This window comes from Macaca mulatta, chromosome 1 (genome assembly GCF_049350105.2).
Source record: "Macaca mulatta isolate MMU2019108-1 chromosome 1, T2T-MMU8v2.0, whole genome shotgun sequence".
Lineage (NCBI taxonomy): Eukaryota > Metazoa > Chordata > Mammalia > Primates > Cercopithecidae > Macaca > Macaca mulatta.
This window is the reverse complement of record NC_133406.1, coordinates 22,870,991-22,894,338: the sequence shown is the minus strand read 5'-3', so window position 1 is coordinate 22,894,338 and position 23,348 is coordinate 22,870,991. Positions and strand designations below refer to the sequence as shown.

The following is a 23,348-nucleotide window of genomic DNA, read 5'->3' as shown; positions in this document are numbered from 1 at the left end:
GCCAGGCAGTCACCAGTCCGATTTCTTTCCTTTCTAGCTCTCGTTTTCCCTCTCAGCGCTCAGGCTGGGGGCGGCGTCGGTGCCAGTCTAGTCCGGAGCGAAGCTTCGGGCCGGCTCGGGCCGGGCTGCGGGACCCGCCGTGGAACGCAAAGTGCCTGAAGCCCCCGCGCGCAGTCGGCCCTTTCTTCAAAGGCCCCTTAGAAATGCAAGAGGCCAGGCGCAGAAACACACACGGACGGCAGTTTTATGAGAAAATGCAGATAAAGAGCCCGGCGGTAGGGCCATATGTTCCCCATAATCTCCAAAGCCGTCACTTCAATTAGAGCCTCCCCTGAGTTCTAATGCCCAATCCTGAGTAAACAAGCCGCTCTGAAAGAAGAACTCGGTTTCCAATTAAAAGTGTACTAACATTTCTCCTTCCTTTAATTCCCGCGGAGCAAAGCCCCGCGCGGGCGGAGGCGCGGCCGGGTCGCGGCGAGGTCGTCCCGGGTCCGCGCCGCCCCGCGCCGCCGCGCGTTCCCAGGTGACGTCAGGCGGGCCCTGGATTAGGGCCCACCCTGCGCTCCCCGCGCCGCGCCGCAGAGTTAATTAAAAGTAATGCCACGGTAAATCCAACGGCTCTCCGCCGGCGGAGCCGCGCCTTCGGGCCAGCCTGCGAGAGAGGGCTTTCCGAGGCAGGTGCTGGGGATTTATTTGTATGTGAGTGTGAGTGTGTGTGAGTTTGTGTGTGTCCGCGTGGGCGCACGTGTGAGCGCTTGTGCTGACAGGGAGAGTCGCCTGGATTTTTTGGAGACCGAGATTGCCTTCCCTCTTTCGCTCGTGCCTCCAGCCCTCCTCGCACATGCACTAGGGAAGAAACGCACAAGACACCGTCGCTACCTGAACTCTGCTTTCCTTTGGGCTGAGCTGACTCCTGGTTTGGTCTTTGCTCCCGCGTCTTCTGGGTACTGTGCTACAGATACTATCGACTGCATCGCCCCCTACGCTCTGTCTGTCCTTCATACCCCAACCTTCAGAAATCTAAGGGCATAAATAAATGGTGGCCAGATGCGAGGTGATTTAAATATCAGGAAAGCAGCTGCACACCTCCTGGCATTCTTTAGGAGCTCTTTAGAGTGCTGAATCTGAACATTGCAGGCCCTTCGACCTCCACATTATGACATTCAAAAAACTTGGTTTCTATGGATGTTTGCTGTTCAACAGGACTAGTTGAAAGTTGCCTGGTTTCAGATGGGAGAGTGATTGTTAGATTAACTTTCTGGCCTACTCTCTATACCATGAAAGAATCAAAGAATTGAAGCCATTATCTGAAAAATTCCAGAAACATCAATAAGCAGAAAATCCTCACTAGATCATTCAAATGCAAATGGTTTTCCTTCTTTCATGAATCATCTACCCAAGTAATTACTTTAGTTTTTAGTTTGGCCTTGGCGGTGAAGACCTCAGAGAATTAGTCTCACTAAGTCCATGGCTGTTTGTTTATTCGTTGCTCTCTGATTGATGTTAACTAAATTAAATTGAGGCCAGTTCAGCAAACATTTTGAAAGCCTGTCTATATCTGTCAGACTCTGGGTTAGATACTAGTGATTACAAGAGGAATGGAAACCACCTCTCTTTTCCAGACCCTCAGATTCCTCAGGGGATAAGAAACTCCCATAACAAAATAATTATAATAAAATAAAATATGCATTAATATTATAGTAGAGATATAAAGTGCTATGAGATCATAGAGACTGGCGCTATCATTCCTCTTGGGGTGCGTATATGTATATTAGGGCAAAGTACTTGGGACTGTTTGGAAAAGGCTTCACAATGGGTATGAAACTGTAACTAGGACTTGGCAGAGTAGGTAATTTGCAGGCAATGAAATGAAAATGATTATGTTGTTAGAAAATGCAACTTAACCTGTACAGAGTTGCAGAGTAGGGTTGTATCCAGGCATGAGAGGAAGGACTGAATTGTAGGATTGCTCTGGAGCACTGAGATCCTGTGTGAGTGAGCAGTAAGATTAATGCCAAAATGTGAAGGATTTTGTATATCTTATTTGAATATACTCTGATGGTTGTGGGAAGTCAGATCAGAAGTTTGTAAACAGGATTGTGATGTTATTCTGTCTGTTTTTTCCAAAAGAGAAGTAGCGAGGATGGATTGGAGTTGGGGTAACATTGCAGGCAGGGAAGTTGGTCAGGAGACTATCGCAGTGTTCCAAGTGAGAGATGAAGGTTTGAACCAAGGCAGACCTTAGAGAGGGGTTTCAGAGAATTTATTCATTCATTTATGCCCTCAATACTTAGTGAATCCCTACTAATGTATCAGGCATCATTCTATGTGCTGTGGACAAAACGATGAACAAAACAGGCAAAGCACCTGCCCATCAGGGAGCTTAAATTCTAGAACTTAAATGACTATGAAATACAGGAAGGGTGGTTGAAGTTGAGGATGACTGAGAGTTCTAAATGTTATGAATAGTGTTGTTAAAAGAAGAGATAGAATGTTCAGAAAAGAACCAGGGATCTAGATAAAATTCAGGTGGGTCATGCTGACTTTGAAGGTTTTTTTGGACCATGTGACTGTGGACATTTGGTGGGCAGTTGAACGCATAGATCTGGGATTTAAAGCGGAGGTCCGATGTGGATTTGGGAATCACAGAGAAGCTGAGGGTTTAAAACTGGGTAGTTTTTCTTTTTCTTTTTTTTTTTTTGAGACGGTCTCGCTCTGTCACCCAGGCTAAAGTGCAGTGGCACAATCACTTCTCTGTGCAGTCTCAACCTCTTGGGCTCATGTGATTCTCCTACCTCATACTGCTGAATAGCTGGCACCACAGTTGTGTACCACCATGTCTGGCTAATTTTTAAAATTTTTAGATGCTGGGTCTCCCTGTGTTGCCCAGGCTGGTCTTGAACTCCTAGGCTCAAGGAATCCATTCACCTTAGCCTTCCATAGTGCTTGGATTACAGGCATGAGCCACCGTGCCCAGCCAAAACTGGGTAGTTTTAAACCAGTGTCTCCATGGATGCAATTGTCTGAGTCTTCATGGCTTTGGGAAAACAAACTTGTGAGGCTTGGATGGGACTATATATATATAAAAAGTGTTTATGGTGGGGATTGTTGGAAAAAAAGTAAGGGTGCAATAAAGGGAATTCATTATTATACATAAGTATTGATACTTCTGCTGGTCCGTTTAACATCCTATTCCTATACCATCTAAGGAGAGTGAGGAAATCCAAGAAGTGGAGACACTCCAAGGACATCTTCCTGACTCACCAAAGTGCCCTTTTCGTATGGTTGGGAAGCTACACATTAGGCTGCTTGACAGTGATGAAAGGAGTCACAGCTAGCTTTTCCTAATCTAACAGCTGGGGTGTGACCAGAGGGAATTTTGGTTCTTGAAGGAGGGACAAAGGACTCCAGACAAAATATCTGCCAAGTGGAATGTGCCAAAGGGAATGTGACATTAGTTCTATCACTTTCCCCAAGAATTGGTTTGGATCTATGTGTATGAGGTAGTCAGTTTATATTGAATTTTTATTTTCTTCTTAAATGACCAGCTACAACATGAGAAGCTCCTCATCTTCGTACAAGTGTTGTGCTTTCCTGAAAGCAGACCAGGTAATGATGCCAGAAGTCTCTTCCTCTTAAAAAAAAAATATGAAAGAGTTCACCTTCCTCTACTTCCCTCTTTGCCTAGTATCTCATGGCTCTCCAGAATGCTGTATGCCTACACCATATTACATGTAAGGGAGATCCATTGAGCCCTGGTTTTCCCTTTTAGAGGCTGGTAAAACCATGCACTGGCATTTTCTGGTACTTTTGCAAAGTTTGAGAAAAGGAATGGAAAATGCCTCCCTCTCTTTGATGAACTCTGGGTCTTCAAGCCCAGACACAGTAACTTCCAAAGGAAAGGACTCAGGACAGGGATGCAGATCTCCTTCAAAATGGCAAGGTTCCCCAGAGCTTCTCCATACCCTAGTCTGGAGCCCTTTGCTGTTCCATCACAGGGATGTATCCCCAGCCTTCCCTACTCTGTGGACCTTGAGGCTGGTTTCACAGAGCTAATCCCCAACCCGGTACTTCACTTTCTTTGACCTTGGGTATAACCAAGGACCATGGCATGTCCTTGTGGGAAAGCAGAAAAAGAGTTTTCCCTTTTCTTGTCTGATAGAATGCTCTCAAGAGTACCTTGCCAGGTGCATAAGACACACTGGTTTCAGTCCCTGTGTGCTCTCAATGCGTTTGGATAGTCCGTGTAGGCAAATTCCCAGGAATAGCAGATTTGTAATCATTAAATTCCAAAAAGTTGAGATAAACTTGCCTGTGAGTGTTTTAAACGTTAGAATACTCAAATTATAAGCTTTAGAATTTAGATTATTTAGAACAGGTAAAAATAAAAGTCTGTTAAATCAGTTTACATAGGAGAGAAATAATTAGTCAGATAAAATAACAACTATAATTTTTCACAAAACACAGGTTCATGGGAACCAAGTTAACTAGAGTTCTCAATTAAGCAGAATACATAATTTAAAACTCTCTTCTAGTACAAAGAAAGAATTAATCAGAAAATAAAGTTGGGTGCATTGGCTCACATCTGTAATCCCAGCTCTTTGGGTGGCTGAGGCTGGAAGGTCACTTGAAGCCAAGAGTTCCAGACCAACCTGGGCAACAAAGTGAGACCCTCTCTCTACAAAAAATAAAATTAGCCTGGCATGGTGGTGCATGCAGGCTAATTAGTCTTAGCTACTCAGGAGGCTGAGGGTGTAGGATGGTTGAGCATAGGAGTTCGAGGCTGCCATGAGCTATGATGGCACCACTGCACTCCAGCCTGGGTGATAGAGTTGCGACCCTGTCTCCAAAAATAAAAATAATAAAAAAAGAAACTAAGCCAATTTCTAAGATTTATTTTAAACAACACCTTCGAAGAAGTATTTTCCAGAGGTAGTCCTAATCAGCCCAGTGTCTTATGCTTTCTACATGTGCAGCTGTATAAAGCAATTGCTTTGTTAAGACAGTGCTTCTCATGACTCATCAAAAGATTGAGAACCATCACTAAAAAAAGACTAATTGTTTCTACAAGGTCTAGTTAGTGAACTAGGAAGGTAGAATAATTTACTTTAGGAAATTTTTTTTATCAACAAATGTTCAGAGTGTTAGTGCTCCACCTTCTGAGTTGAGTGCATGGGGTTAGTGATCACACCCCATTCCCTGGGCAGCGGGCAAGAGTTTTCCAGTCTGCTCCGCAGGACACTGAATCGGAACTGCTGGGACTTTCTCCTCTCGCCACCTGTGACAGACACTTGGAATGGGGAAGGAGCACTGGACCTGAGCCAAGAGCCTTGAATCCTAGATTTGGGGACTATTAAGTAGGCATATGATCTTGGATAAGCTCCTTTCCCTATCTGTGACTCAGTTTCCTATTGGAGGAAATGTGAATGTGAAATTGTTGGTCTAGATGCTCTCCAAGCTTCTTTATTCTCAGACCCTGTACTGTTTTGCAGCATATTGCAGCAAGGGGCAGCTGGAGGGTAAGTCAGACATCCACATTCATGTAGCGATTTGTGAGCAATGTGACATGGCAGTGGAAACCTGTTGGTTCCACTTACCGCAGCCCAGAGATAAAGTTATTGTCCAATATGTAGGGCTGTTCCTGCCACCAGGAAAAATGAAACTTGAGAAGTTCATAGGAGAATATTAAGACACAGATTACCATCTAGATAGCAGACTGGGGGGTTTCCTTGGGCATTGCCTAAGTGACAGCTCCTAGAGCTATCCATGTTAAACCACTATAATAAAATTAAATTAGACAGAAATCTTCTGCAAAAAGAACACAAACTGAGAGATAGGTTTCTGTTCATCATCATAAACACCTTCTCAGAATATTCCTGTTTTGTCTGCTCAGGCTGCAATAACAAAATGCCATAAACTGGGTGGCTTATAAACAACAAAAATTTATTTCTCAGAGTTCTTGTCACTGGAAGTTTGAGGTCAGAGTCCAAACATTGTTGGGTTCTGGAGAGAACCCTCTTCTGGGTTGCAGATTGCTGACTTTTCCTAGTATCCTCAAGTGGCAAAAAGAGAATGAGAATGATCTCTGGAGTTCCTTTAAAAGGTCACTGAAAGCGTTCACGAGGGTTCCCCCATTATGACCTAATTACCTCCAAAAGCCTAACCTTTTAAAACAATCACATTAGAGCTTAGGATTTCAACCTATGAATTTCAGGGGCACACAAACCTTCAGTCCATAACAGTCTTAGTCTGCATTTCGCAATTTAAGTATTATTGGCATTTTTGGTGAGGCAAGCTGATGTATTGCATCTGTGGCCTCCCTCCACTAACAACCAGAAAAAAAGAGCCCTCATACATTTACACATATCCCTGAGAGACCAAAAAAAAAAAAAAAAAAAAAATTACTCCTGATTGAGAACCAGTGTTCAGTTCAGTGATCATAACCAGACAGCAGATTTGTTAATATTTTCTCCTTTCATTTGTAAACATAGATGATTGTGTTGAAAGGAATCTAAGACATCATTTATCACAACTCCCTCATTTCATAGCTGAGAAAATTGAGGTTAAGTGCCTTGTTCAAGGCCATGTTGTAGTAACTGGTAGAAGCAGGTTTAGTATCAGGCTTCCTCCTACCCACTGCGGGGCTCTTGTGCTGCCTCATTTGGGATCATAAACATGGCCAAAGAGATAGTTGGGAACATGTGAAGGAGTTGGGACTAATAATAGAAATGACAGCGGGGGCCATCTCTAGCTTCCGTATGAATGCTCTCCCCAAGGTCCTGAATCTTGGGGTTTTCTAGATGAGCAGTCCCTTAAGCAGTTTCTCTGGTTAAGAGGACTTGAATACCTTAAGCAGAGGTGATGCTGTGTTTCATGTTCTAAGACACTTTTCTTGGGTTGTGTTTTAATGTATCCAAAATTGAGATCTGATTCACAGTTGATATGGTGAGAAAGCATTGTATCAAAGTTTAAATGGCCACATTTTTTTTCCTTTTTTGGTGGTCCACAAAATAATGACATATTTTATAAATTAAAGGCAGCTGATATTTGATGAAATCTGATAGATCACTTTCAGGACAGGCTGCAGAGATCATTTCTATTTTAACTATTCCTAGAGGTGATGCAACATGTGGAAAAACCTGTCTCTTTAATTGTTTGGTCTATATATGACACAGCAGTATAGATAGTGGACACAAATTGAAGAGTGGCTCTACAAGCAAAGATGATAAGGTATCCAGTTCCTCTCTTTGGTCTCTGGAGTAAGTTTCCTTTAAAGTCCTTTCTGGCCTCTGGTTTTTCCCTGTGGCCTCTTGGATCTGGCCATGGTGCTGACTGCTTATAGAACTTTAGTACTAATTTCCAGTGAATTCTGGACCTAAAGTCTAAATCCTGGGGTGAATGTTTGCCATGTCTCATTACCTAACTGCTACTCTAGGATAAGCCTTGCAAAGCCAGGTCCAAGGAAGATAGCAAAGGAAGTGAGAAGATGATTTAAGCTAACTTAGTTTTCAATATGGCTAGTGAAATCAAGTGTGTGGAGGTGCTTACCTGGCAAGTGAAGAGACTGTTGCCCAACCTGTGAAATCCTTTGACACCCTGAAGAACTAAATCATCCAGGGGCCAGCCTGGGGAGAAGACACAACTGTTGACTTTTAGAGCAGAAAGAGTTTAATACAGAGAAGTGATTAGATGGCTGATGAGGTTGTTGATATGCAAACAGACCGGGGGAGACAATCTACAAATTAGCAACAAAAGAAAGCTGCTACTACTTGCAAGCTGAGGGACAGAGTGAGGAAATGATGTAATTGCTGTAGGCATCTGGTAGAAGCTGGAGCTGCAGTGGGCCTGTCAGGTATGAGCTGGCACCATGGAGGAGCTGCAGCAGGTGCTATCTGAACTATAGCACTGTTCTCTCCAAAGTAACATCCGTCACTACTGACTTATCCATCAGTCACTGTTTTCAATCTATGCTTATCACTCTTCCCTGTTTACATTTTATTTAGATTCTAAAATGACATAGATCATGCTTTACTTCTTTGATATACCTTCTCCAAATAAAGGCAAGTTCCACAAGAGTAAGAGGTCCTGTCTGTTATATTCACTACTGTATTCCCAGAACCTAGAACGACAGTCACTACAACATTATGTGAAGTAAGTAAATGTTTGCCGAATGCGTGAATGAAGGAATCTCTTCAAATGATGTTGTAATTATCTGCTTGTATGACTGTCTCCCTAGCTAGTGACTAGAGTTTTATTTTTCAATTTCCTTCCTTTTGTTTTAAAAAAACAAAAACCAAGACTTTTTGGTCATTGCTCATATTAATAAGACCCTTTTGCATAGGGTATATAATATTACTTAGTTGTGATGAAAAATATTAATAATTTGAATTTCTTGAATGGATACTATGGTGCTCAGTACAAGAAGCTGAAATTTGGGGGAAATAAGTAATTTTTTCCCAAAAGAACCAGCATTGAATTCCGGGTTTCTTTGACTCAAAGCTCTAGACTGCTCTTAACAATTTCCTTTTGTTGGCTCTGCATTATATGTATGTATGTATGTATGTATGTATGTATGTATGTATGTATTGTTGAGACAGGGCCTTACTCTGTTGCCCAGGCTGGAGTGCAGTGGCTCAATCTTGGCTCACTGCAGCCTCCACTTCCTGGGTTCAGGTGATTCTCCTGCCTTAGCCACCCAAGTAGCTGGGATTACAGGTGTGTGCCAACATACCCAGCTAATTTTTGTATTGTTTTTAGTAGAGATGGGGTTTCACCATGTTGCCTAGGCTGGTCTTAAACTCTTGAGCTCAAGCAACTCAGCCTCCCAAAGTGCTGGGATTGTAGGCGTGAGCCACCATGCCTGGCTGGCTCTGTGTTTTAAAAACTGAAACACAAGTCTCTGCTTTGTCAGCTCTGCTAACCCCTCCTTCACTGTCCATGCTCCTGTCTGCTCTCTTGTGCTAGAATATTTTTCTTTGTCCTTTATTTTAAATTTATTTAAATTTAAATCCATTCTCTTTCTGCAAGCCTTCTTGAGGAAGCCTGCCCTGATCCCCTGAGACCACATTAGATGCCCCTCCACTGTATTCCTTCAGTATCTTATACTTTACCAAAATACTTCTTAGCTTGTCTTGTAAAGACCTGTTAATCTTTCTTCTCCTCTACCAGACTGTGGTGAAGACAGGGACTCTGCCTTGTTCACGGATGTATATTAAGCACTTTGCACAACAAATATGTTTAGACGAATACGTGATGATGGAAGTATGAGGATCCTCTGCATACTAAAAAATATTTATCCCTGAAGATAAAGCATCTATGTAACTAAGAACTCCTTCACTGGGAAAATAAAATTCGACCTTACAGAAGTTTGGTCTATGTACAACTTCTCAGATGCACATCCATTATATAGATCAAGGCATTTGATACAAAAAGAAGCAATGTTAACTTAGAACCTGACAGCAAGGTTAACCTCAGCACCTCTTTACCAGCTGCTGTCATAGCTCATCAGCCACCTATGATTCCTGAAGCTCAGCTGCACCCACAATGGCAAGTTTTTTCTCGTTTGCCATGCTTCCTGATAATCTCTTGCTCTAGCTCTCACTGGCACTGATGGAGGTGAAACAGCTGACTGTGAGGGAGGACTCATTGAAAGACTTGATCTAGGACACTGAACTAAGCCCACACATTGGATGACATTTGTGCTTTGTGAGAGATGCATGACTTTGAATTCACCAGTCTTGCAAACAGAAGGGCTGTTCAGCACTTTGCCTCAGTCCAGGAATAGATGATAGGGAACCGAGGTGGAAGACAGCACCTTGAGCATGAAGGTAAAGGAGAGACGAATCGTGATGCAGATTCCAGGGCTCACTGCCTGCTTACCCACTTAGCTGTCCATGGCTCTGGTGCTTAACAGCTATCACACTGATAGAGAGGAGAGAGGCCTGACCTTGCGCTTGGTGGTGTACTTCCCAGTGATGCATAACAAGGACCAGTCCTGTGCCTGCCCATCTTAGGTTACCTTATACTCATCCTCACTTTTTCCTCCAGTCATACCATTATTTTTAAAGAGGAAAAGATGGTTGTAAAAAAATTTCCATTCTCCCACAATTATCGAAACTAGCAGGAATCACTCTCAAGAGCTGGTTGAAATAGTTGAAAAGGCATGAAGACTCTGTTGACTGAAAGTAAGAATGTGCTGTGTTTGCTCACATCTCTTCAGAAGCTCTTACCCAACCTTCTTGTGTGTGCCTGCAGGGGTGGGAGTGTAGGAGTGGGGAAAGAGAGAGGGAGAAACATTCTGGATCTGTTATTCTAAAGGTGTGGTTCCTGGACCAGCAGCAGCAGCAGCAGCAGCAGCATCACCTGGGAAATGGGTAGAAAGAGAAAGTCGCGGACCCCATCCCAGACCCACTGTATCAGCAACTGGTGTTTTCACCAGCCCACCAGGTGATTCGGGGACATGCTCGTTTTGAAAACCATGGCCCTAGAGTCCAGACTGTAATTACAGCGGTCTTAGCTTCAGAGTAACAGTGTTTTTCCTCTAAACCCTATTTCAACAATAAACTCTGTCTTTTATAAGTAATGACAGTATTGAAGAGTTTTTAATGTTAGAAATTCAAGGCTAACTAATTACACAAAGTGTTTGTGATGGTACTGTCAGCAATGATTTCATCAACATTAAGATAGTCTTGAGACACTCAATTTCACCTAAAGGAAATAACCATAAATAATTTCTGAATGGTTGTAGTGGAGTTCACTGCATACAATTATGATCAGTTTATAGCAGTCTAGAGCAAGCTTTCCTTGCAAACAATATTTATGCTTTCCTCACTTAATCTTGTATTCCCACCCATGACAAAGCATGGCTATGGGAAGGTCTGTCCAAGATTTCTCAGCTGGGAAGCAGCCCAGTCTGCCAGGGCTGAGGGCCTCCTGACCAAGTGCTCCCCTCCTTCCCCTAAGCTATCCTTGGAGACTATGTGTTGCAGTCACATGAGGACTGGCTGAATGAGAAATTGCCGATTTTATGTGCTCCACAGTGCTGTTCACCTTCTCTGCCCTGTTTGCATTTTATTTTCTTCAGTCTCCCTCCTCTCTATCCCTAATTAGCATAATTTGGGGTTTCTCTTTTTCATGACCTGCTCTCCTGTCTTCCTATTGAAACATAACTGGATGGGTACTAATGAGAAGGTGGACCGTTGGTAGCATCAATATCAATGTGAAAGAGATTAAGATTGTAGTTAAAAGGAAATAAATTTCATCCCAGGTGAACCCTAACTATGGAGGTAGCTAATAATTTCTGTAGTGACTGAAAGTTACTGGTTGGCACTGGTGAATTGATTTGTGAAAAAAATGGAAAGGCAGAACTCTACAGTGCATTTGTTTGTGCAATGCATTGCCAGTGTGACCTTTGGCTTATTTCTGTTCCTTGTGTATTAACTGAAATACAAGCTATTCAACAGCTAATTATTAATCTCCTGAGTACTCAGTATGTTGTTGTGTTGTGGAGGATACAAAGATGATTCAGACTTGACCTCTGTTTTCTGGAAGCTTATTCTAATTATATAGAAGATACACAAAATTAAAATGCTGATGAAAATTAGCCAGCATTTGTTAATTTCTTACAATTGACTAGGTACCATAAACACTGTTCCCCCTTCAGTTCCTGTAACTATCTTGTTGGGTAAGTGCTTTCAACAATCCCATTTTATAGATGGGGCTGCCTAGACTTAATGCAGAGGGAATTTTTGCTGTATTAGTCTTTTCTTGCGCAGCTATAAAGACATACCGGAGACTGAAATTTACAAAGAAAAGAGTTTTGATTGGCTCATGGTTCCAGAGGTTGTACAGGAAGCATGGAGGCATCTGCTCGGCTTCTGGGGAAGTCTCAGGAAACTTGCAATCATAGAGGAAGGTGAATGGGGATCCAGGCATCTTACATGGTGGAGCAGAAGCAAGAGAGAGAGGAAAGAGGTGCCACACACATTTAAGCAACCTGATCTCATAAAGACTCACTATCATCATGACAACACGAAGGGGGATGGTGTTAAACCATGAGAAACTGCCCCCATGATCCAATCACTTCCTACCAGGCCCTGCCTTCAACATTGAGGATTACAGTTCAACATGAGATTTGGGTGGGACACAGATCCAAACCATATCATTGGCCAAGACCACTAGCTAGTAAATGACAGAGCAAAATATTTGAGTCCAAAGCATCTCTCTTAATCACTCTGTTATACTGCCTCCAGAAGTAGGCCAAAACAGAATCTTTATATTGGTGTAGTACACTAGTTGTTTTAAAAAAGTTTATACTTAGAACTTATGATACTGTTGTCCACTAAAATGGTTGGAGAATAATGTAAGACAACATACAAAATTGTCTCCTTGTTTGAATATGCTTGAGTAACTAAAGTATTTGAGATAGACAAACACGTGTTCTGGGTATTTAGAAAGGGAAGAAATTACCATGGACAGGAGCTGAGGGAGACTGCAAGGAGCAGATAGATTTGGACCTCCCTGTTAGCACAGAACTGTGAACTTAAGAAGTTCTTTCTTTCTTACTCCCTCAGTCATTCTTTATCCCATTGCTCTGTTTTCTTTTCTGTTTTTCTTTACTCACCATCTTCTAAGGCAGAGGCTGTCTTGATCTTGTCCATTCCTCCTTATTCTGGGTCTAAAAGAGTGGCTACACGTAGTAGGCACACTGAAGCTGGAGTGGTTGAATGATGGAATTTTCCATATGAGGAGTTTGAGTTTCTTAGCCAGTGGGGATATGTGGTAAGTTCATGAACAGCCAAGAGTCATAATAAAAATATTTGAAATATCTTACACTTTTATTACAACTTTTTTCAAAGTGCATTTATCTGCTGTGTCTGTATTGTGTTCATAACAATCCTATCAGGGTGGCTTGACAGGTCTTTATTCTTCTGATTTTACAAATAGAAAAGTAAGGCTTAGAGAGGTTCTGTCATTTTTTTTTTCTTGAAGTGTACAATTCAGTAGCGTTTAGTGTATTTGGAGTTGTACAACCATCACAGTCAATTTTAGAACATTTTTCATCACCCCCCACCCCACCACCAAAAGAAACTCTGTATTCATTAGCAGTGAATCTCCATTTCCTCCCAAACCTCCTCCTAGTCCTAGGCAAGTTAAGGTCATTTGCCTTAGGTCACACAGTTGGTGAGTAGTGGAGGTAAGAACAAAGGCTAGGTATCTGACCCTGTTTTACCTTGCTCTTTCAGATAGCCTATCAGTGGTTTATGGAATGGACTGGAGTCTGAAGGCATAGACCCGGCTGGGTATGGGCCTCTGCTTTCCTCTCCAAACCAACACAGGGCCTGTTCAGGAACCACAGTGTCTCAGCCAAGGGCTCAAGCAGTCTGATCAGCTGTGGTCATTCAGACAACCTCTCCCTATGTTTAAGACCACAGTGAATTTGACCAACGAGGACTCACTTTTGCAATGAGAACATTTTGAGTGTTAGTCAATTTACCCACCTTCCTAGCCACTAACAGGATTGTTGTCTTGGTCTTTTGCAATTTGGAGAGATAATTAACCCTTTGTCTTCCAACCCTTGCCTAGAAACAATTTAATTTTCTCAGATAATTTATCCTTCAAAAGACTAGTAATTAATATAGAAAATTGGACTACTCCAAAGAGAGATGGTATTCGATCCACTTAAGTTACTTCCCAAATTAGGACAAACACACTCAAACCTTATTCATTTGAACCTAATATAATGTCATGCACATAATACTCCAAGCCTAGTGAACCATAGGGAAGCTGGATTAATGAGCTTTATCTAGACTGAGCTCTGAGCCCCAAACATCTGAATCAACTTGTTATGAGCTCTACAGTCTCCTTCTTGGAGGCCTGCCAAATCAAAACAAAACAAGTTATGGTTTCAGTTAGTATATTTACCCAGGCTTGATTTGAATACGGTGATGTTGGTGGGGAGGAATTGTCTGATATTTCAGTTGCCAGTATTTGTAGTGTCTGACAAATCTTGGTGCAGGTACATGCAGTATACACCCATGCTTATCAGTTTGGACTACATGTGGCCATGTTTTTATTAGATAGGAGAGAGAAAGAGATGGAAAAATTCAGAGAGGGAATGATGGAGAGAGCATGCTCACGTGTGTGTGTGTGTGTGTGTGTGTGTGTGTGTGTAGAGGGGAGACAGAGCTAAGGTAGGTGTTAGCTTAAGATCTATCCAAATGTGAAAAGTCCTGAAACTGATGCAAATCCACAGTAATTCTACCAATCAGTTCCAATACTGTCCTGTTTTCCTGAATACCTCCCAAGCACAAGGTCTCCCTTCATGAGCACCAGCCAGCTGAGGAAAGCAAAGGGAGAGGCATCCAGGCTGTGGCCGGCTGCCAGCACTCAGAGTGGAGACACACAGCTCCCCTTTGGGGCCTGCCTGGACGTCTGAGCTGGAATGCCCTGCCTCTGACCTGCCCAGCCCCTCCCCCTGCCTGGCACAGAAACCCCCATCTGCAGTGGACATCTTTGAACAAAGGTGTCTTTCTTGGGACACTTTACCTACGGCCTGACTCTGGCATGCAGCTTGGTTTCTGTCTGCTCTGCTCCTTGAGTGCTTAGTGCACTGTGCTTGGAGATTTTCCTTGCATTCACCCTGGTGGGGATTGCAGTGGCAGGGCAAGATAGTTGGGGGGTGTAGCGGGGGAGACGGGAGGGCCTGGGGAGATATGGGGATTTAAAATAAGCTCTGCCCCTTTTGTACTGAAAAGAATGGTTTTTCCAGCAGGAGCTCAGGGTCAACTTTTCACCCCCTCCAGAAAACCTTCTTTCTTTCCTCACTCTTTAATAACAATAATGCTGCCTGTAGTTAGACAGCACCTGATATTTTGCAAGCACCACATATCCTTGGATCTTTACGACAACCCGTGAGGCAAGTCAAGAAGGCAGGGAGAGATAGGGGTTGAAGAAAGAGCATCCCAGCTGTGTGTCCTTGGGCAAAAGATCACCTTACTTTCTTCTTGGGCCTCAGTTTGCTCATCTGTAAAAAACTGATAACAAGGCATTTCCTGCCTCATAGGGTTATGGTAGAAACAGTGAAACAATACAATTATAAAGTGATGCCATGTCAAGTATTAGGTAAACATAAGGAGTTTTTAATTCATCTCATAGATGTAGAAATTGCATCTCAGAGACATGAGGAATTTTATCCAAGGTCACACAGCTTAGTAGCAAAATTAGGACTAGGAGGTCTCCTATTTTACAGCCAAAGTTACTTTCCACCACTCCACATACCTTCCCATAGGAAGAGTAATCTTTAGTGGTTATTAGTAATTAATGGGAGACAAAGCATTTGATTTTCAGCACACTTGGCCCGGGGCATGTAGAGGTGACTGTCAGTTGCTTACTGTGTCTGATATGCTGGCTAAACAGCCTGTTCCTTTTCTCCCTGCAGGGGTGCCTCTGGGCCTCATCTTGGAAGTAGACAAACCTTGCATGAGGCCTGACCCTGCCACCTATGCCCTGTGTCTGTTGAGACCAGTTCCTGCGCCTCTTTCAGGCTATGTTTATTCCTCGGTTAGGTGGAGTGTTCCAATAAGACCTTCCATGTCATGAAAGGCTGCCTGAGGCCCCAAAGGGCCCACACCCATCTCTGCACACACCTTCTCTCTTTCCTTCCTGGCCTTTGTAACACCTCCTTCCTCCCATTGGGCTTTCTAAATCCTCTCCTTCCTTACCTGGAAGCCTTCTTCATTCATTAACTTCTCTGGCTAATTGATACTCCTCTTTTCTAAATGCTCACACTTTTTTTTTTCCCAGTTTTTACTATGCCTGAAGAACTTAACCACATACACTTTTATATACTTTATTATCTTTTACATGCCAACTCACTCTAACTCAGTTTCATGTTCCTTAAGAGCAAGGGGTTCTTCTTTATCCCCTCACAGTGCTAGGAACAGTGAGTGCTGAATGTGTAGTGGAATGCCAGGAACATTCATATTTGAGAAGCCTCCATTCCAGGTGAATGTCTTATTTCCATGTCACTAGGTATTTTGTGCCCTTGGCATAAAGTGCCCTGTCTCCCCTTTTCTCTCTGGCAACTACTGGTCACCATTTGTGTCATTCGTTTTCAACTCAGGTGACACCTGCACTGTGAACCCTTCCCTAGTCCCCTCTCTTAACTCCTCTGTGCAGTTATTATTTTGGTGCTGGGTCTTTCTCCTCTACTAATCACATATCTCTGTGAGAGCAGAGGCTGAATCTTCATCATCCCTGGATCCTAGGATTGTCCCTGTGCAGTGCTCCACACATGAGCCGGTAATAAATGCTTACTGAGTGTAAGACTAAATGAAAGAGCTCCAAGTCAAATCTTTTACCAGAAATTGTTTTTGGTCTGAGTTGAAACTTCCTTGAAGAACTATGTGTCAGACAGTTTCAAAACAGTAGCTACATGGACTTTGCTTTTCTAGAGAACTGCACTTTTTGCCTCTTGGATTTTAAATGCTGCTTTGAGTTCATTGCATTGAGAGCTGACCGCTGCTATTCTCAGGGAGAATGGAATTCTAGTCCTATAGTGCAGGGCAGGGACTGAATAGCTTCCTATATATCCTGTCTTCATAAATTCCTCCCTTCTTTCTTTGCCTCCTCCCTCTACTCACAACAAATCCCAGACCCTTCCTCTACTCCCCCTGTCTAAAAGACATTTATGAGGCTCATCACTGGGGAAGCATCTGAGGCCCGTTCCTGCCTCTCCCTGCCCTAGCATGAAGGTCTGTCATCCCCTCCCTCACCCTCGCCTCCTAGGCCAAACTCAGATATCTCTTGCCCTGTTTATGGGCCGTTGGGATTTTTCCAACAACCTGAAATGAATCTCTGAGGCCCCACAGGTAGTGCAGCTCTGTCTCTGAGCCATAAACCATGGCTGGGTCTTTCATCTGCCATTGCTTATGTCATAAACGAGTGGGAGGAACAGCAAGGGGGAAAAAACAGCCCTGAACCATTCCAGATTTTTTTTTTTTAAAGAAAGGGGAAAGAAAGGCCCTGAGAAACATGTTCAAACTTTGTGCCAAGCAAATTCATTTCACTCTGGTAGGCTGTGCGTGGAGACTTAATCTCTGGACTTCCCCACTAGGAGTCAGATTTATGCTGCGTTTGTGTCTAAATGGCCTCCAGGGATGCTGACATTTGTTGTTGGAGAGCAGCGAGTGGTGTTCCTTTCATCTCCGCTGAGGGGTGTCAGCTTAAATTATGAGGGATCGCTCTGGCCTGCATCTGGGAGTGGGAGTCTCTGGCAAAGGAGAGGGGCCGCCTCTCCCTCCACTTCACTGCTCTGCTGTTTAAAGGTTTTTCTTCATCTTCTGCTCTCCAGTACTCCTCTTGGTTCTGGGGGCAATCTCCTGGCTCTTTTAGAAATGTCCTTTCTCGTGAACAAATTGATCAGTGTAAATTTTAGGCACTGCATATTTTCACGGAGAAACTGAGATCCGAGTCAGGCAGGTCTGCCCTTCCTGAAAGAGAAAACAAAAGCCTCAGTGAGTACCCCGAGAGCAGCTTGGAAACTCCCCAGGAGAGTCAGAAGGCACCATTATACCCATAATATTTACAACACAGTAGATGGAAGCTGGGTGATGGTTAACAAGGGTCCAGATTCCTGTTGGCGGCTGGGTTGTGGCATCTGTCTGTACTTTGAGAGGTGCCAAAAGCTTCCTGTGTTCCTCTGTCTTCAGAATCTCTCTGGCTCGGATGTGCCAGGATGCCTAAAATTCCACACTGGTGACTGTTGGGTAGTGGCATTTCTTATTAAATGCATATATGTTATTGATTGTGGGAGCGAACACATCAAACCATGCTAACCATGAGCAGTGCTTCCTGCCTCCAGAGTCAGAGCTGGAAGAACGGGACACAGGATGTGTAAGTTTTGATGGAGAACAAGAGGTCAGGAGAGGTCTAGGGCAGGGGTTAGCAAACTATGGTATGCAGGCCAAATCTGGCCTGATGCCTGTTTTTGAAATACAGTTTTATTGGAACACAGCCGTGCCCATTCATATTGTCTGTGGTTGTTTCTGTGCTATAATTGCAGAGTTGAGTAGTTGCAACAGAGACTGTGAGGCATGCAAAGACTAAAATATTTACTCTCTGGCATTTTCAGGAAATGTCTGTAGACTCCTGGTCTAGAGCAGGAAGTGCTTCTTAGAAAGCAACATGGAAGGTGTAAAGGGACAGAAGAGATATCAAATAACAGGAAGGAGGACTCAAAGAAAGCAAATGCACCACAAAAGCAAGAGAAACACTCCAGAGACAAACCACCACTACTGCTGCTACCGTTAACCCTGAGCAACATGGGTTTGAACTGTGCAGGTCCACTTATATGTGTATTTTTCTTTTTTCGACCAAATGCAGACAGTATTCAAGGGCTGTGAAACCCGCATATATGCACTGTGGGAGACCCACCTTTCCTATAGCCAGGTTAGGCAGGACCAACTGTGGGACTTGTGTATGCACAGGTTTGAGTATGCACCTGAGTATATGCAGGGGTCCTGGAACCAATCCTTCTCCCCTTTCCCCTTCTCTTCTCGTTTTGAAAACATATATGTTTTTCTCTTTTCTTGTGGGGATGTGGAGAGAGGGAAGGAGTAGCCACCTGTGGTGCTCACCACGTCCCCCCAAAATAGGCCCCAATGGCTAACCTGGGAGGTGTTCTCTTCCCCTCTCTTCTCTGTTGGTTCACGATGGCACAGCAGTTCTTTGGGGATGTACACATGTCCCAGGCAAGGCTGAGTACAGCAACAGCAGTAGGAGGACCCCAGAAGGCCCTTAGCCATCCTGCCTCTGGGACTCTGAACAAACTTCAGAAATTGCACCTTCCTTCTTCAACCAGCTCCAACTCCCCCTCCCTCTGTTGCTCTCCCTTCTCACAGGCACACAGGCAGAGTCCACAAAACCAGCTCTACATGTTGGCTAGGGTCATAGCTGCAAAGAGAGAGAATTGAACACCTGTAGTGTAAAACCTTAACTGAGACTTCCCACTGATCTGAGACTGTAATTAACTGACAACATATGTCAGAAGTAAGAATATGTCTTTTATGCTGAAATAATAATGATTATTATTATTATTAAATGCCGATTATTTCTGAATGGTGCTAAATCCTTTACATATATCATCCCATTTAATTCCAACAACACTGTTACTTTCTCTGATGAGAAAATTGAGTCTTGAGAATGTGTTCAGAATCAAACACAGTAACTGGCAAAGCTAGAATTTCAGCCTGAGTTTATATAACGCTAAAGATACCATTGTAGATACCATGTCACATTGCTGTCCTGGATGGTATCAATATAAATGAACCATTGTCATTAGTTTAGACTTTATATTTTCATTAGTTATGTTATCCAGCTTATCAACATACATTTGCATCAAACTATGTGTGGAATGACTGTAGAAGGATCAATGCAAGTACTGTTTTATTGAAAAGACTGGTATGAGGCATGAGGTTTCTGGAGACAATACAATTGCATTTTAAAATATATTCTATACTAGGGATTTCCCAACTTTCTTTTGCGAGCCTGGCCTGCAGACTCAGCCTGTTTTCTTGCCTACCTTGAAGGAGATCTGCATGATCCCTGGGCTGGTGCATTAGCTCCATTTCCTCAGAAATGTCACTGAAGTCATCACTAGTGCTAGAGGAGCATCGTTTTTACCCCTGGGAGTCCATCACCAGAGAGAATTGCTGGCCTCACTAAACACCAAAGTTTGGGGTGCCTCTGAGCAGTAGGATCAGTAGGGTCTAGCAAGGGCAAATCTGTGCAGTCAATGGCTTTCTTTTTCCTACCTTTTATCCTCTTGTGGGATCTTCTTATTTTCCTGAGGCTCTTAGTTCTTAAGTGCTTGTTTTTTCCTTGCCATTCTGAAAACCTTCTAGGAAGATTTTATAATCACACCAAGCTTATATCTGAGATCAGCTTACCACATCAGCCCCTGGAAAACAGCAACCTCAGACTTTAAGATGCCAGAGTAGCCACCCCTTGTCATGAGGATTCTTGCTTTAACTTTCTTCTTTAATCTTGTGGGGGCTTTTATTTGTACTATTGAGAGTGGTGAGGCAGAAGGAAAAGACACCCTTTTCATACCGTCTATTAAGGGCTGCCTGAGTGCCAGGACTGTGTTAGTTGATTTACACACAACAACCCTACTTCTGTGACACCCACTGTGTGGGATTATTGTTGTCGCTATGTAGATATGGAAACCAAGGCTCAGCAACATGACATAACTTGCACAGGGCCATACTTATACAGCATGGGGTCAGAACTGGGATGGAAACCTAGGTCTGCCTGTATCAGTCCCTTTTCAATTATATTGAAAGGGCCATGTCCTCAAGGAACTCAGAATTTAGTGTTCCTTTCATGTTCAACCTTGTTTGTTCAAATGTTCATGGAAAGAAGCAGCCACTGTCCTTTCAGATTAAATAAGTTTTTTGGATCTGACAGAGCCGAAAATGAGAACTCGGCTAATGTCTACACTAAAACAGCATATGCCCAGGAGCATCCTTCACAGAGGAGGGCAGGAGGAAAGAGAAAGGATGTGTAGCTCACACACAGTGCGTCCTTTCATCTTTGCTTTCTTGAAGTGGCCAGAAGGGACTGGCACAGGGGAAAGCCATTGAGGCAAAGATGTTCACTGGAGAAAAGAGGGTAGTTGAGCTCTGTGAGAACCCAGAGAAAAATTAGGTTCTTGTTAGATCATTTGGGCATAGAATTGCCTATGGCTTTTATTATTATTATTTTGTTTCAGAGACAGTCTTGCTCTGTCACCCAGGCTGGAGTACAGTGACGTGATCTTGGCTCGCTGCAACCTCCGCCTCCCGGATTCAAGCGATTCTCCTGGATCAGCCTCCCAAGTAGCTGGGATTACAGGCGCCCGCCACCACATCCAGCTAATTTTTTGTATTTTTAGTAGAGACAGAGCTTTGCCCAGGCTGGTCTCAAACTCCTGAGCTCAGGCAATCCACCCACCCCAGCCTCCCAAAGTGTTAGGTTTATAGGCATGAGCCACCACACTTGGCCTGCCTACGGCTTTTAATGCCAAAAGTAAAAAGAAGACTCTCTTACGCAGGTATGTCCCAGACCCTAGAAGCACTTTCTCAGGAGTGTGATGTCTGTGGAATGTAAGATGTAGCTTGGAAAAAAACAGTGACATATACTAGAGGTTTTATTTCCCTTCGGAGTTAACCCTCGTGTTGTTCACTGCTTATAGAGTTGAAGTATTTCAAATAGTTAGACAATTACTTTAACACTAGAGAGTTACTTACTTTACAGAAAAGCAATGTTGACTAGTTATCAGTGTTATCTGTCTGTTCTGAATTACCTGTACTGGCAGATGATCTAATGCTTTTCTCTATGGCCTTTTTAATAGTAGTATTTTCTACCACTTGGCAGTAACTAGAGTTTCAGACATAGTCTCTAGGTCTAGTCTTGAAAAATGATGTCTAAGAAATAATATTAGTCATCAACACTCATTGAGCACTTATTATATGTCAAGGCTCATTGGCATTTAGGGCACTCAGTACCGTATTAGTATAAACTCATTTAATCCTCACAGCAACCCCAATGAAGTAGGTTCTCGTATATATCACTATTTTGCAGAAGAGTACATTTAGTTGTAGAGAGTTAAGTAACTTGCCTGTATTAGTCCATTTTCACACTGCCATAAAGACGTACCTGAGACTGGGTAATTTATAAAGAAAAAAACCTTAATTGACTCACAGTTGTGCATGGCTGGGGAAGCCTCAGGGAGCTTTCAATCATGGCAGAAAGTGAAGGGGAAGAAGGCAGGGCTTACCACGGCAAAGCAGGAGAGAAAGAGTGCAAAAGAAGCCACACACTTTTAAACCATCAGATCATGTGAGAACTTACTCACTATCACAAGATCAGCATAGGGGAAACCGCCCCCGTGATCCAATCACCTCCCACTATGTCCCTCCCTCAACACGTGGAGATGACAATTCTGCGGACCCAGAGCCAAACCATATCATTGCCCAAGGCCACACAGCTAGTAAATGTGGAGCCAGGATATGATGCTGTGATAAAGCCTGAGGTGTAATGGTGGACTTCCTGCTGCCTGTCTCTGGGTTTTAGAAGTATTTTTCTTAGCCTCTTCCTGGAAGCTTTCAAATCAATACCACATAGGTTATTGCTCTCATACATAAAGGCATCCTGGAAATGTGGTCCTGGAGGACTTGCTATGGAATAACATACAGCTCCAGGAACTGGCTTTCAGGGACTGACAACATTGTCTTTTGCTTCTTTTAGGTAAAAGTGATGATGAAGAAAGTCTTTGCAAGTCAGCCCACGGGGCAGGGAAAGGAACTGCTGAGGAAGGCAAGGACCATAAGCGCCCCAAACGTCCGAGAACCATCTTGACAACTCAACAGAGGCGAGCATTCAAGGCCTCATTTGAAGTATCCTCCAAGCCCTGCAGGAAGGTATAGGAGGGAGCAGGGAGGAAAAGGAGCTGGGCCCCACTTCTCTGTGTGCACTCAGACCCCTCTGGGATCTCAGTGGACATTGGGGGTCAGAGTGGTGAGGAAGGCTGTTTAGACAGAGCCTGCACAGGTGGCTCAAGCCCTGTTGGAGACTCCAGAGATCACTAAGCTGTGGCCAGGATGTGATAGACTCTCCCCAAGCTTTCATATGTGCACACCAACTCCACCTTTCATTTCATGGAGCACACCTTTCATTTCATGGAGCACAATGGGAACAGTAATAATGATAGGTGCCCATTGTGGTGTAGACCCAGATGCTGTAAAACAAAGAGTATAAAAACACAGTGGCTTGCAGTATGTACTCTTTTTTGAGTCTGGCTTTTTCCACTTGGTGTGGTGATTTGGGGATTGATTCATTCTTATTTCAGCATTCCACTGTAAAGGTGTGCCATGGTTGGTTTGTCCGTGCACCTGTTGATGGGTGTTTGGGGTTGTATCTAGTTTGGGACTGTTTCAAATAGGACTGCTATGAACATTCATGTAAAAAATATACAGTGGTTTAATGAGATAGGAGTTTATTCTCTTCCGTCACAGTCCAGAGGTGATCAAGGCAAGGCTCGTGGGTGGCTCTGTTATCCATCTCCCGGGTTCAAGCGACTGCTCCAGTTGTCACCATGTTTCTGGTCACCAGGTAGAGAAAGAGCAAATGGAGGGCAAGCACCCTGCTTTTTAAGGATGTATCCAGGGGTTGCTCAAATCATTTCTCCTCATATGTTTTGGCCAAAATGTAGTCCTGTGGCCACACTTCCTACAGGGAAAGTTGGGAAATGAGTCTGTCTGGGTGACCAAGAGCCTTGCTAAACTTAGTGATTCAATTACTCATAG

At 43.5% G+C, this 23,348-nt stretch overlaps 1 protein-coding gene and 1 long non-coding RNA gene across 3 annotated transcripts in view; one reads left to right on the top strand and one right to left on the bottom strand.

The window, feature by feature from the left end:
* The window catches only part of LMX1A (LIM homeobox transcription factor 1 alpha), a 154,696-nt gene that overhangs the window by 120,749 nt on the left and 10,599 nt on the right, over nucleotides 1-23,348 (top strand). For both annotated transcript variants that reach the window (XM_028849925.2, XM_077986433.1), the window contains one exon: nucleotides 22,291-22,463. In XM_028849925.2, the coding sequence (XP_028705758.1) occupies nucleotides 22,291-22,463 (173 nt within the window). The remainder of the gene's footprint in view (nucleotides 1-22,290; nucleotides 22,464-23,348) is intronic.
* LOC106994934 (uncharacterized) lies at nucleotides 15,120-20,135 on the bottom strand. Its single transcript, XR_013410915.1, has 3 exons — nucleotides 19,950-20,135; nucleotides 18,832-18,954; nucleotides 15,120-17,492 (listed from the first exon to the last, which is right to left on the bottom strand). It is a non-coding gene; the product is annotated as an uncharacterized LOC106994934 (long non-coding RNA).